This window comes from Molossus molossus, unplaced genomic scaffold (assembly GCF_014108415.1).
Source record: "Molossus molossus isolate mMolMol1 unplaced genomic scaffold, mMolMol1.p scaffold_m16_p_5, whole genome shotgun sequence".
Classification (NCBI taxonomy): domain Eukaryota; kingdom Metazoa; phylum Chordata; class Mammalia; order Chiroptera; family Molossidae; genus Molossus; species Molossus molossus.
This window is the reverse complement of record NW_023425388.1, coordinates 6,707,239-6,721,969: the sequence shown is the minus strand read 5'-3', so window position 1 is coordinate 6,721,969 and position 14,731 is coordinate 6,707,239. Positions and strand designations below refer to the sequence as shown.

The 14,731-nt window shown below is 53.0% G+C and overlaps 1 protein-coding gene and 1 pseudogene across 5 annotated transcripts in view; both read left to right on the top strand.

Annotated features, from left to right (window-relative positions):
• UBASH3A (ubiquitin associated and SH3 domain containing A) overlaps positions 1-14,731 on the top strand; it is a 39,394-nt gene that overhangs the window by 21,891 nt on the left and 2,772 nt on the right. For 3 of the 5 annotated variants that reach the window (XM_036243443.1, XM_036243446.1, XM_036243445.1), the window contains exons 9-11: positions 2,905-3,027; positions 5,142-5,234; positions 10,032-10,176. In XM_036243443.1, the coding sequence (XP_036099336.1) occupies positions 2,905-3,027; positions 5,142-5,234; positions 10,032-10,176 (361 nt within the window). Of the gene's footprint in view, positions 1-2,904; positions 3,028-5,141; positions 5,235-10,031; positions 10,177-10,815; positions 10,923-14,731 lie in introns of all 5 variants that reach the window. The other 2 variants (XM_036243441.1, XM_036243442.1) reach the window with 1 other exon arrangement.
• On the top strand, positions 198-1,900 carry LOC118617543 (annotated as a pseudogene).

Below are 14,731 nucleotides of genomic sequence, written 5' to 3'. Positions count from 1 at the left end.
TCTCCACACAAACAAATCAGACCCGTCCCGAGTGTCTGAGCCAGATTCCCCAGGGCACCACCCTGAGCATGACGCCGTGGAGATTGTACACGTGGGATGGATACGTGCCACATCGTCCCCTCTAGGCATCACATGGAAGCAGTTGAGTGTGTTTGTCCACGAGTATCAGGTCAAGTGTGTTTGTGGAACATGGAGGGATGGTTTCAACAGAAAGCAAGTCTGCTGGTGTGACACGTGCCCCGTCCGCCTGCTCCAGCAGCTCCGCCGGGATCTGGTCGTGAGTACGGCACTCACTTCCAAGCATGTCACCCTGGCCTGGGTCCGAGCCCTCAGCGGCTGGCGCACAGCCCATCTGGTGATGGCATCGCTCTGTCTCCCAGCCAACCTTCCCCACAGTGCTCACTTCCCCCATGCTTGCCTGTCGTTCTCAACTGAACGACGTATTGTTGAACATGCCTCTTGCTCACCCCAACTTTACCTCTCTGGATGCCAAGAACTAAGGACAGTGCTTGGAAACACAACATGCCCACGAGCCAGTCTCTGTACTGAGGGTCCACATCTACACATCAGCCACAATGTCTAAGCCGAGGCTAATTGTATGCATGAAGGTATTGAATGAACACGATACAATCCGTTCACAGGAGGTGGGCTAATCCAGACCTTTGGGAGCCCAGCGGGCCAAGAGAGGGGGGAATGAATGGGAAAACCACTGGCAGATGACCAGAAAAAGTCTGAGCAGATGACATCATGACCAAATACGTCCAATAACCCACGGAGGTAGTGCTATGCTTGTCTCTACGAAACAAGGTCAAGTAGAGACACAAAGAGTCAGGAAAGAAACAATAGGAGCAAGTGGATATGAGGAACAGTATTTGATCATCTAGACCAGAGATCAAGTCACCTGTTAGGGAAAATGTTTTATGGCACCGGAAATTACCAGCTTAAAGGAACCTCTCAGTGGGTCTTTCTACAGGGTAAAGAATCCCTTGATAGGATGAGTATTGACAGCCTAATTCTGCATTTCACAGACACACTGTTTAATCAGTTACAACTGGGGACTTGGGGTGCTGCTGGCCTCTCCTCTGATTCCAGCTCCTCCTGATTTCTGCTCACTTCTGGCCCAAGCACCCACCCCTCACATGGCCCCTGACTTCCCAGTGGTGCTGGCCCAGGCACCGCTATTCTGTAGACTCTGCTCCGCTCAGAACCTGACCTTGCCCCAAGCCTGGTCTGAGCTCTGCCCTCTGCCCCTCACAGAGCCACAACGTGTCACTGAAGGCAACACATCCAAATGGAGCAGGTTGACCTCTTTTGAATCACAGATGCCTTTGAGAATAGGACCGAAATGATGGACCTTCTCTTACACACACACACACACACACACACACACACACACCCTTTCCCAGCAAACACAGCTCAAACGTTGGCATTTAATAAAGGCCTCTAGGAGTGGGTGGTCCTTTCTGAAGAATCGACAAGACAGCAGTCGTGGAAAAGAAGAGGTGGACCTTCCGCAAGTTCACCTACCGCGTTGTGGATCTTGATCAGCGGCTGGACGCGTCCTGTGAGCGGCTGGGGCGGCTGCACAGCGCCCGGTGGCAGTGGCAGAGGAAGCCGCACTCGCCACCTGCTACGCACCTGCCCGAGGCCCAGAAGGAGGCCCCGCCCACGGAGAAGCCCGAGGTGGTGAAGACGCACCCGAGGGGCATAATCATCCTGCGGGAGGTGATGGGCAGCTTGATGGGCGTGTAGGATGGCGAGTCCTTCATCCAGGTGGACATCAAGCCTGAGACGATTGGCCGCTACCTGGGCAACTTCTCCATCACCTACAGGCGGGGGAAGCCCAGCCGCCCCAGGGGCCACCCACTCCTCCGCTTCATCACCCCCAAGTAGCCGATAGTGATCACACAGGCCTTCAAAGCTGATGGTTTAGACGAAGTCTCTGCCAATGGAATTTCCGGGAGGGAGCTTCCAGAAAAATCACGCACGGAAACTAAAAATCACGGTCCGCAAACCAGCCGCTGCCTCCCTCTGCGTTGGTGCAGGGCTGGGAGGCTGGAGGCAGCTGGTGTGGGGTGTTCAGCACCTGGCATGTGGGGTACACAGGTGGCAGGAAAGGCAGCTGAGCTTCTAGGACCTGTCGTACCAGGAGGTTTGGGGTGACTTGGGAGGAGGTGAGGTCTTGGTGTGGAGTGGTGTCCTCTGCACCGTAATCGATAATTTGATCATGAGATGAGACCTGCCACTTACTGACCTCCCACTGGGGCCAGGTCCTGGGCATTATCTCCATGACTCATCACATTCCCCTTTAATGACAGGAAAGATTAAGTAATTTGCTTCCAATCACCCAGCCAGTAACGGGTGGTACCAGGATTCGCAGCAGTCAGATTAAAGCTCAGGGTCAAACTCAAGGTGAGCCACGGGTGGGGGAGCACCCAGGGAGTCCTCCAAACTCCAGTCCCACCTCAAGCAATTGAACGATGCACAGTGCAGGGGCACCTCCGGCCATGTGGACTCTGCCCCGTAGGCAGTATGACACACTTGGGCTCTGGGAATGGGTCAAATTCACCTAAGTAATTAATGCCAACTTGAGATTCTTGTCAAATTAAGCTCGGCCAGTCATGGAGACACCTGGTTCTCAATCAAGAACTGTGTGAGCGACCCTTCAGGAGGGGTCAGGAGTAGACAGCGAGGGTCTGGGGATTCCTGGGGCTGAAACCCAAGTTTTCTGTATTTGAGGAAATGTGCACAGTAAAACAGCATTTTCTCCTCAGACTGAGTCCACACCACAGAACACAGACCACACTGGCGACAATGCTAACCGTGCTGCTACTGTGGTCTTGACCCTGGGCGTGCTGTGGGGCAAACACGGGAGCTGACCGCCTGGTGTGTGCTGTGCCCTAGGGAAGTACTACCGGCCAGACCTGAACTTCCCTTGCAGCCTGCCCCGACGGAGTAATGGCATCAAAGGCTTCGAAAACGATCCACCTTTATCCTCCTGCGGAAGTTTCCAGTCCAGGACGGCAGGTATGTTGGAATGTCACTCTGTTAGGAATAACAACAAGCATGGTTATCAGCAATATGTGTCGGCAGTAGTTACCACTAGTGTGTATTGAGCCCTTGCTACAGGCCCTTTGAGGTCAGTATTAGCATGATGCCCACTCTGCTGATGAGAAAGCTGGGCACAGAGAGGTTAAGTGAGTCAGCCGAGGTCACACAGCTAGTAAGTGGAAGCGCAGAGATTTGACACAGGAATGGATAGTTGGGGAGGTCACGGGGAAGGAAAGGTATAGAAAAAAACAGAATGACCACTGTGTGCACTAAGGATGTCATTGAAAATTAAAATAAAATGAAACATACATCCCCTCCTTGATTTTATTTCGAAATCTGTCACTTCAGGCTCTTGTTTTATGTCTGAGGTTCTGGTTCCACGTGATTGACTTTCTGGAAAAGAAGAGGCCATTGAGTTCCTCTGGCCTTCGTTTTATGAATTAAAAACTCCAACCGAGAACCAGGAAGGCAGCCGGTGAGGAGAAGGAACGCCCCGGAACCTGGCGTCCCTGGCTCCTCGCCGGTGTGACATAAACATTTAGTCCCCAGCGATCTGGGCAGGTGGGACAGCTCTGCAGCATTTGCTGACTTCAGTGGTGAATGGTGTGCTCACCCTAAGGGTGGTGTCGGTGTCACCGACGAGAGGCCACTTGACGTGGAGGTAGGGGATATGACACGGTTGGGACTCCCACAGGTCAGTGTGACCTGCTCTTCACAGCCATGCCTGGCTCTTTCTCCTGCCGCACACTGTGGGGGGAGGGGTGTCATGTGTGCATGTGTGTGTGTGTTTCGGTGTGTGAGTACATGTATGTATTGTGTGTGTATGTGTGTGCTGGTATGCATGTCCCTTCGGGAAAGTCTTGGCAGCTCTGTGTTTCACGCCTAAATCCTCACCTGGATGTTTGCACTGTCGCCATGTGTGTGCTGGGAGTACCTGCGAATGGTGAATGGGCAGCTGTCAACCTCTGTGTCCTGGGACTGCCGTAACCAAGCTCCACGAACTCGGGTGGCCACATCGACAGACACGTGTTTCTCACAGTGCCGGAGAGGTCAGGGTGAGGCTGTGAGGGAGGATCTGCCCCAGGCCACTCTCCATGGCTTGTCGACGGCCGCCTTCTCCCTGTGTCTTCACGTCGTCTCCCTTTCTGTGTGTCTGTCTGTGTCCAGTTTTCCCTGTTTATAAGGAGAGCAATCAGATCAGATTGGAGCCTCCCTCATAACCTCCTCTTAACCTGATCACCTGTAAAGACCCCATCCCCAAAGAAGGTCACATTCTGAGGAGCTAGGGGTTAGGACTCCAACATATGAATTTGGGAGGGACACAGTTCAGCCCAGGACAGCATCCACTACGACCTCCTGACTTTGGCACTGCAGTTCTTCTACTGAAGAGATCTCTTTCTTTACCAAAGATGAGGTCCTCGAAGGTTGCACGAGGAAGGCTGGGTCACAGGCGTGTGCTTCCAGGAGCCTCAGGTTTCCTTTGCTTCAGAACAAACTAGCAGGAACTCAACGCAGAAGCCACTGGGCTCACAGTTCTGTGGATCAGACACGCAGACACAGCGTGGCTGGGTTCTCTGCTCGGCGCATCAAGGTGTTGCTGAAATCACGGTGTTGCTGGGCTGACTTGGAAGCAGTTTCAAACTCATCAGGATGTGGGAAAAGTCAGTTCCTTGTGGTTGTAGGACTGAAGTCCTCCTTCCCTTGCCACTGTCAGCACAGGGCCACACTCAGTTCTGAGAGACCACCCACATTTCTCGCCCTGGGGAAGGCAGCAGTCTTCTTACATGGGGAATCCCTGAGCCTTTGAATCTCTGACTCCTGTGTCAGCTGGAGAAAATCTCTGCTGTGAATGGGCTCACCTGAATGGCTCGGGCCACCTGCAGCGATCTCCTTTCTCCCACAGAACATCACATGGTCACAGGAGTACCATCTCACCCTATTTGCAGGCTCCACGTACCCCAGGGGGTTACACAGGGTGTGCATGGCAGGGGGTGAAAATCTTGAAGCTACAGGTGGTACGCCTTCCATCGGAGCTGCCACCATGGGAGGGTATGATTGCACAGGTGCATTTTCCACCTGCTTTCTTCCAGGAGAAGCGCTGCTGGACAGCGGCATTCAGATCACCTCCGTCTTCACCTCTCCAGCCCTCCGCTGTGTGCAGACAGCCAAACACATCCTGGAAGGTGAGTGACCTCAGTGAGCTCCTCGGGCTGCCTTGACTCGTGCTTATGCTCCAAGGGAAGAGGGACGTGAGCAGAGGTGAGCACTGGATGCGTGGCGATGAACGGCCACACGAGTCATAGACAGTTACGGACCAGCCCTCCCAGAACTGTTCGCGGGCACTGAGCCCCTTAACATTTCCGGGATGCCAGGCTTGTCACCGAGTGCTGGGACCTGTCATCACGCTGTCCACCTTTGGCGGCTTCTGCTATGTGTTTTTTAGAAAAACTTCTGGGGAGGGGCATTCAGAAAGCCAAAGAGCTGGGAACTGCTGTGGTCCTTCCAAGTCCAAAATGCGTGACTCCCAGGGACGCAGCTGCGGGGAGCTGTCCAGCACCATCGAAGGCTGATGTGCATCAGGGAGCCACTGGCCCAGCTTCTGGAGCTCCCTCCTGCAGGAGGAAGGAAGTTCCTGCCAGGGAAGGGCAGCCTGTTCTGGGGGCTCAGTTCTACTCCTCCTGCAGGACCCCCCCACCCTTCTTGTGTGAGGAAGAGGGGCGTGATGTAATTCACCATGCAGGAGTGCGGCCAGCCTTCCACGGTGACAGGACAGAGGGAGGGGGAGCATGGGGACACACATGCAGCAGTTGGGCAGATGTGAGGAGGGGCTCACCTCTACTTCTCAAGGACACGGGTCAGGTCCCCAGCTGCCATGGAAAGGGGAGGACTGCTGCAGGATGCAGGGGCTCTGGAGGTAGGAAATGCTTATCAGGGAGAGGGGCCAGGACATGGCCCGGACAGCAGAGGGCGCCACTGGGCAGCACAGCGAGCCCTCTGAGGTCAGTGAGCACGACTGCATGCCGAGAGCCGTTAGCTGGGCATAGGGCTTCCCCGGGGCGCTGACATGGCCAGCAGGCGGAGCTGCATCTAACTCCGGGTGGGTTCAAGAAGTGAGCACAGCCCTGGCCGGTTTGGCTCAGCGGTTGGAGCGTCGGCCTGCGGTACAGAGAGACCCAGGTTCGGTTCCCACTAAGGGCATGTACCTTGGTTGCAGTTTGTCCCCGGCCCTGGTTGGGTCGTGCGGGTGGCAGCCACTCGATGTGTCCCTTCACGTCGATGTTTCTCTCTCTCTCTCTCTCCCTCTCTCTCCCTCCCGCTCTATCTGAACAAAAAATGGAAAAATGTCCTCGGGTGAGGATAAAAAAAAAAAAAAGAAGTGAGCACAGCGAAGCAAGAGAAGGTGAGCAGAGCTGGGGGTGCACGCAGAGGGGGGGCACTGAGCGTAGATCAGAAGCTGGGGGAGGTGGGGAGTTAGAGGCTGCAGGAGGTGAATGGTAGAGAAAAGGGGTGAGCTCAGTGGAGTAACATTTTGGTGAGACTGCTGGAGTTGGAGGACGAGAGAGAGGAAGCTGCACAGAAAGGAGGGCTGGTTGGAGACAGAGTTTGACCAGGAGCTTAGAAAATGGTTGCAGTAGCTGCTAATGACAAGATCAAGGTCAGGGAGGAAGGGTCATCACTGGAGGAGGGGACAAGGAGCCAAGGGGCTGGGTGAGTCATCTTGCAGACAACAGTGTCACCAAGCATTGCACCTGCAGCCGTGTCCAAGAGGGCAGGGAGCTGGGGAAGCTGTCGAAACCCAGCACAGGGGCCCCCCAGCTCCCATGTCTTCTCCACCTCCCGTACCCGCGTGGGAGAAGTTCTGACAAAGCACCTGCCCAAGTCTGTGCACGATCAGGGTCCCTGCCGGGAATCAGACTGATTCTGCGGGGCCTGCGCAGGCACTTGGCCGCCGCCGCCCGCTCCTGTGCTCTCCTCAACTCACTGTGTCACAGCCCGTCTGCAAGTTTGCGATGGGAGAACCCATTTTACCAGCAAGGAGCATCCACATCCACCTTCCACACTGACACCTCAGGGACAGGATCCACGTGTCCTCGGCCTTGCAGCCATCCCTAATTTGTCATTTCTCACCTGAGCATGACAGCACACGCCCAACACCCCTTTCAGGTCGCTAAGTCTGGGGCACGGGATTCGCCCGGCCCGCTGGGGGAGGCTCGCACGTCCCTGACATGGCTCTCAGCACCTGGACTCGCGGCTGACTGGCCCTGATGCAGGTTACACAGCAATGTCAGCTCTCTGGGAAAACCAGGCAGGGCCCAATAATCCCCAAACCTATGGCTCTAATGTACATTGGAAAATGTGGCCTGGCCCTGACCATTAACATGGCTTCCTTACACACCTGCCCCCTCTCTGCCTACACAAGCACACACTCACACACACACACACACACACACACACACTGATGCACACACTCCCCTTACGTTTCACTCAGCTCCAGAGTCATACACTAGTGTTGAGGGGACAGAGACTAAGAGAAGAAGACTTTTTCAGAGCGGTGACCCTCCTCCCACCCAGGAAACATGGTCCCATGATGTCAGACTCCCTATTTCTGTGTCAGATCCGATCGCCCCACCCCCTCAAGTGTTCAGGAAGGAGGAAGAAATGAGAAGTGGTCCCTCGGTGCTGCCGTTGCCAGAGGACAGTGGGGACAGCGGAAATGGCCACGTGAAGGCGGGGGGTTCCCCTCATAGCTCAGTAAGCCCTTCTCGGCTGTATTTATTCTGAGCTTTCAATTCGAGGATAACTCTTAATACATATGATGAAATAAAGCAAAACAGATATGAAGGACTTTTCCTTCTGTTTTGCTTAGGATCGGTGTATTTCTAATTAGCCCAACAGCGACAGTAATCAGATGTGAATGAAGAAAGGCACGCAAACACGTGGTGAAAGGTGGCAGACTGGTCCCTAAAGTACCCCTCCCCCCTTTATTCCTGCCATTTAATGAGCTTACTTTGTTTGAACCCACCCAAGATGCTGCCACTTTTCCACGAACCTTCAAAGCCACTCGTTTCCATGGTTGGCCAGCTGCCCTGCAATGAGCTGGGGGGGGGGGCAGTGCAGACCCCCAGGCCAGCCCTTGAATGTCAGTGCAATGATGATTTCCTCTTGCGTCCTAAGGTTCTTTTCTAGTAATGATCTTAATCTTTGCTTCCCTACCCAATCTCTCTCACCATGGTGACGACATAGGAATAAGAAGACAGGATCTTCACCCGGCCAGTGGGGCTCAGTGGTTGAGTGTTGGCCCCGGCACCGAGAGGTCGCTGGTTTGCTTCCCATTCAGGGCACGTGCCCAGGTTGTGGGCCAGATCCCCCGTGGGGGGCTTGCAGGAGGCGGCCAATCGATGTTCTCTCTCATTGATGTTTCTATCTCTCTCTAAAAATCAATAAGAAAAAATAATTTTTTTTTAAGAAAATAGGAACTCTTTTGGCCAGTTTCCTTAATAAGAGGCTGACAGAGCTTCAAAAGCATTTTTCATAACTTTATCCCTCTTTGGCCATCATTCATGGTTCTTCATTATCAACATATTTGTTCCAATTTTTGTGAATATTTTTTTACTATTTAGGTCTCTTGCATATACAATAAAAAGTTCTCAAAAGTGTTTTCTGTCAAGGGCAAGGTCAATGTCTTTAACGTGGCCTCTCATTGACTTTCACCCTACATGTAGATTATTTATTATTATCTTTATTAATAGTAGGCCTGTTAAAGAGCATCAGTGGAGCCCAGGTGGTGTGGCTCAGTGGCTGAGTGTCGACCCAGGCACCAAGAGGTCATCGGTTCAATTCCCGGTCAGGACACGTGCCCGGGTTGTGGGCCCGATCCCCAGTGGGGGGCGTGCAGGAGGCGGCCAATCGATGTTCTCTCTCATCAATGTTTCTCTCTCTCTTATCCTTCCTCTCTCTCTCTAATCAATAAAGGAAAAGAAAGAGCACCAGTTGATACATCCCTTGCTAATTCAGAAAAACAAAGGTACCGAGCCTTCTTTATAGGTTTTTCAGACTAGCATCGGGACACTCACGTGCTGAACTTGATCTCTGTGCTGTGTCCTTGAACGTGCTGATGGACCGTCTCTCGAAGTGCGATCACAGAGCAGTGGCTGACAAGAGGTCTTCGAGCGGGAGCGGGGCCAACTCCGTTTGGCAGACTCTCCAGGCTGCTCCTGCGTGTGATCCGTGCAGAGACACGAGCCCCTCACGGGCTGGGCAGAGCTTGGGGGCCCCAACAGCCTGTTCCACTCTTTTCTAAACACGCAAGGGAGCCCTTCTCATCACTCGGGGTACAGTTTGGAAGCTGATTTTATTGCCAACATTTGAGTCTATGTCGTTTTCTCCGTTTCAAATAAAAACATTAAGGTCTATTTTTCTTCCACTCACAAAGAGGTGGTCTTACTGTCCGGGTCTCTTGGGCAAGGGATGAAGTGCTGGGGAAGGGTGAGTGTCCCCGAAGACAGCTCCCTGCCGCCTGGCAGCTTTTGCTCAGTGTGGTCTGTTTGTCAGGATGTCACTTTCATGTGACTAACACCCTCCAAGATTAACTGCTTATTTCCCGTGGATCATTGGACTGCTGAGCCCTTATTGGTGCGCTCTCATTTTTGACGCATGGCGAGACCCACTACTGGTCTGGTTGTAGAGTTGACCGGGCAACCAGGATGAGTACCAGGCTGGGCCTGCTACTGGTAGTGCAGGGACAGTGGGAGACTGTCCTTACTGATGGACAGACGGTCATCACTCCTCGGATACCTTCCGACTTCCTCACAGCTTTTGTCTCAGAAATAGTACAGCCGTCGGTGATCACAAAACAATGTTGGCCAAGGGAAAAAAATCACATTTTTGAAAAGTATTATTGAGACCTAGGAAGAGACCTCTTTACAGAAAGCCAAAATGGACACTGGAAACAATAAACAGTTGTATTTTGTTGAATGCAGAGCTCAGACTGGAGAGAAAGTTGAAGATGAGAGTGGAACCCGGAATATTTGAGTGGACGAGATGGGAGACCGGCAAAACCGCCCCAACCTTCATGACGCTGGACGAGCTGAAGGAGGCGAGTTTCAATGTCAGCACTGAGTACAGGTAGGCGGTCCTCCCGGACCTGCAGCGGGGCTCCCGGTGAGGAGGGACGGCTGCAGTGGGGTCGTTTGGGGCAGGGAGACTGGACGGACTCTGATCGCGATTAGGACACACGGGGCGTGTAGCTGAGGAGCAGGGTGCGGGGTTGGCGGATGGCAAAACATTTTAAGAGAGTAGGGTCATTCTTGCTAAACTGACCTAGCAGGATTCTTTCTAAAGGCAAACCAGGATATCAGAAGGGAGGGGGTGCTCAGATATCAGGAAGAGGGATCAGAGATCCAGGGTGGGGAATTCTTGCTAAACTGACTTGGCAGGATTCTTGCTAAAATGGACTCTACCCGGACAAGCACCAAAGCCCAGAGTTCGGGCCTGTGGGGGAGAGGACAAGAGCTCGGTCAGAGAGCATCTGTGTCGTTCTCTGCCCGTGGCTGACTGCCCCCCCAAGCCCGGGGGGTGTTCAGCGACGCTGCCGGGACGGAGCGTCAGCCCTTTGCCAGTTTTGAGTGCAAACCTGGAGCCGCACGGCTGGCGGGAGCCCTGCTCTGGCAGGGCCGCCCTGGAGAACGCGTCCTTCTCCAGCTGACCACGGCGCAGCCCTAGTCCTCCCGCAGGCCGGTGGCAGCCGTCCCTCTCCTCCCTCAGGCCTGCGTTCCCCTGCGCCTCCCTCCTGCCGGCTGAGAGCTACAGCGAGTACGTGGACAGGTGTGTGGCCAGCGTGAAGCAGATGCTCAGCAGCTGCCCACAGGACGGTGAGTGCCTGCCCTGTGCCCGGGTGAGCAGCCCCCGGGGCTGGCCTCTCACCTCTGGGATGGAAACCAGACCGTTTCTTGAACTTGATCATTCCCCAACCTCCCAGCCAGAGTGGTACATCTGCTTTAACCGAGCACAGAGAAACACTCCTTGGCCACTCAGGCCCTGGGACCCCCATTCCATTGCGGAGAGCCCGGGGGACCCAGGACAGCAGCGGCAACACAAACCACAGACTAGGAACCGAACCACCAAACGTCAAGACATGTTTGAATGACAGTGAGAAGAACATGAGTATAAGTAGATCGTGGAGACCTTTGGAGAAGTTGGACTATGGAATTGGAGTGTGGAAATACTGAGGAGGCTTGTTAGGTGTGGTAACAGCAGGATGGCTGTGTTGGGTGCAAATGCAAAGCCCTTGTCCTTCGGGGGTGCAAACTGAGCCGTACTCGGGGAGGGCGCGGTGCTTGCCATAAGCTCTAAGATAAAACCGGGGGGTAGAGAGCAGATGATACAAAGTGGGCTAAATGTGGGCGCTCCGTGATGGGTTCCGTATGTGCGGTTCCATCAGACCCTTCCTTGGTGTATATTGGAAATGTCCATAGTGAAACTTAGGAGTCAGTTTTATAAAAATGTAAGTTAGCAAATGTGTACTGAACACCAGCGATGTGTCAGGCATTAAACAAAACATCCCAGGGAGGAGGTCTGAGTGGAGAAGTCACACTCTACCCTCATGGAATTGGAATATTGTTGTGGAAAGGGGCACAAACACCTGGAATATTAGGGACATTAATAACATGAAGAAGAGTCTCAGAGTCGGTAAGAGACCACCTGGTCTTCTTCCCCACCTGTGTTCTCTCCGTCCCTGACCCTCACCCCAGAGATGCTCCAGGGATGAAGAATTCTGCTGACAAGGAACACGGGGAGGAGCTGAGCACCTGGCCCCTCCCAGAGAGTCCCCAGTGCACCTGGGGCACATGCTCCGAGAAACCCTACAGGAAGAGACCCAAACCTTGCCGAACCCAGTGCCCCAACACATCTGGCCCCGAGGATGGTTCTAGTGCCTGTTTTGACTGATCTGAATGTGGGAACACACTTTTGGAAACTACACCTTAGTGACACTTGATTAACTATCAAACACCTGTGGTTACAGTTATTGCCACGGGACATCAGAGGACGGATAGTGACATTAGAGCCTTTCACTGAGCTTTCGGGCCCCACCTCAGCTGGCCCCTCTCTGGCTGTTTCATTTCAAGCCTCCACCACTAGCTGAATGTCAATGTCCAGGGGTGATCCTTTCTCCAGTGACCCCGGTGTCTGCTGGACACCGTGTGCTGCTCTCCGCGGGGAGTACAGCTCCTCAGTCCAAGCCGGTGGCAAGTGGCCGAGGCTCTGAGCAGGCAGCACTGGGGAGCAGAACGAGCAGGATTGGGGGAAGGCAGACGTGCCCTAGGAGGAGGAGGAGCACATGAGCCAGGCAGGGGGGCGAGCGGGGAGGGACAGTCCAGCTGGGCCAGAGGGTAAACGCTGATACCTAGCGATGCCCTGGCAGGGGTGGGCCCTTCACAGACAATACCCGTTAACCCCTCGCCTTCGTGTGGGGTCTGAGAGACCACCTCCATTTGTACCTGGTGACGTAGAAGCTCAGAGGGGCCGAGAGGTTTGGGTGCTGGAGAGCACAGGCCAGGAGTCAAACCTGTGTCTCTGCCCCCAGAACAGCATCCTGACAACCAGCCACCAGTGTGGAAGCCAAAGAGATGAGTTTGAAATGAGTAGGAAATGTCACAGGGAAAATGGATGGGAGCTTCAGCATTGGAGAATGTGTAGTCACACTAGGAGGGGATGTGAACGGATGTTCCGTGTCAGCCTGGCCTTCAAAAGGAAGCGCTCGGTCTGATTTCCTCCTCTAGGTGGAGCCGGTGAGTCCGGCCAAGGCGCCCCCGACTCCCCAGTGGGTGAACCTCCCCAGTTCTGCTTTGCCCTGTCACCTGAGGGAGACTCACTCAGCCAGTGGACTCTGGATGTCCTTATCCAAAGTGACTCATCAGCAGGCTTATTGTGATCAACTGGCTGATAATTCTCAAGCTAATTGGATCAGGCCTGGGCGGCAGCCACCACTACATCCCCTGAGAGGTGGAGACTCAGATCACAGCTGGTGGCTCAGATGAAGGCCAGGTCCTGTCCCTGAAGCTCAGGGGCAGGAGCTGCCGCCCCAGACCCTGCCTGGGGATGAGATACACCCTGAAGAACCAACCGCATGCAATGAGAGGCGGGACTGCGTTACTGAACAATCACTTTAGTGTGGCTCTATTTTTCGTCCTATTTCTCCTGCTAATTACAGCAGTCCTTTTAACATTTCTTGCAGTGCTGGTTTGGTGCTCATGTATTCTCTTAGATTTTTTTTGTCTGGGAAGCTCTTTATTTGACCTTCTATTTTGAATGATAGCCTTGCTGGGTAGAGTAGTCTTGGATTCAGATCATTGTTTTTCATGACCTTGATTACCCCATGCCATTCCCTTCTGGCCTGTAGGGTTTCTGTTGAGAAGTCAGCTGACAGCCTTATGGGGTTTCCTTTGTAGGTAACCTGTTGCTTATCTCTTGCTGCTTTTAGGATTCTCTCTTTGTCTTTAATTTTTGGCAGTTTAATTACTATGTGTCTTGGTATGGGCCTGTTTGGGTTCTTCTTACTTGGAGCTCTCTGTGCTTCTTGAACTTGAATGCCTTCTTCCTTCACCAAATTAGGGAAGTTTTCTGTCACTATTTCTTCAAATATATTCTCTAACCCTTGCTCATTTTCTTCTTCTTCGGGGACTCCTATGATGCGAATATTATTATGTTTCCGGTTGTCCCACAGTTCTCTTAAGCTGTCTTCCTGTTTTTTAATTGTTTTTTCCTTTTGTTTTTCTGATTGGTTGATTTTTTCTACCCTATCTTCTAATTCACTGATCCGGTCCTCAGCTTCCTCTACTCTGCTGTTTAGACCTTCCAATGTGTTCTTTATTTCTACTATGTCATTCTTTATTTCTTCTTGGTGGTTTTTAATTTCCAATTGGTTGATTTTCAATGCTTCTATGTCTTTACTCATGGTGCTCATGTACTTACACATGCTGTTGAGCTTCCTTAAGATCATGGCTCTGAATTCTAGCTCTGTTAACTTGCTTAACTGCATTTCATTTATCTCATCTTCGGTAGAGGTCTCTTGTTCTTTCATTTGGGATTTGTTTCTTTGTTTCACCATTTTGGCTATCTCAGTGGGCTTTGGAGCCTGCCAAATTTTCCCTGTAGATGTTAGTGTTCTGCTGTTTGTGGCTCCCTCTCCTGGGTTTGGATGAGCATGGGCGGTCCCACGTTAAACACCACTGTCAAGTCTTACTTTCCTGGATAGAGTTGCAAGCCAGGAAAGGTACAGTTATCCTCTAGCTTTTTGCCTGGAGGCTATTAGTCCGGCTATTAGTCACTGTTACTTGAAGAGCGTTGGGTTCTCAGTTGAATGAAAAACTCCCTCAGGTGCTCAGTGTAAGGGGATTTCCCAAGGATGGGGCAGATGCTGGGTGTTAATGGGCCTCAATTTACATTTCAATGGCCCCCAGGTGGGGTTGAATCTCCGAGGGAGGGGCCACAGCCTCTCCCCAGAGCCCTGGGAAGGAGTAAGATGGCTACAGTCCTGTGTGGCCACAACTCAGCAAAAGCTCTGAGCGCCCTCCAATTTCTGAGTGTCCCCACACAGTTCCAGTCCAGTCTGCCCTCCCTCTGCCAGAGCCCAAGGCGAGTGGCTGTGGCTATTTTAGCCTCTGTCCCAGCTCTGCACTGT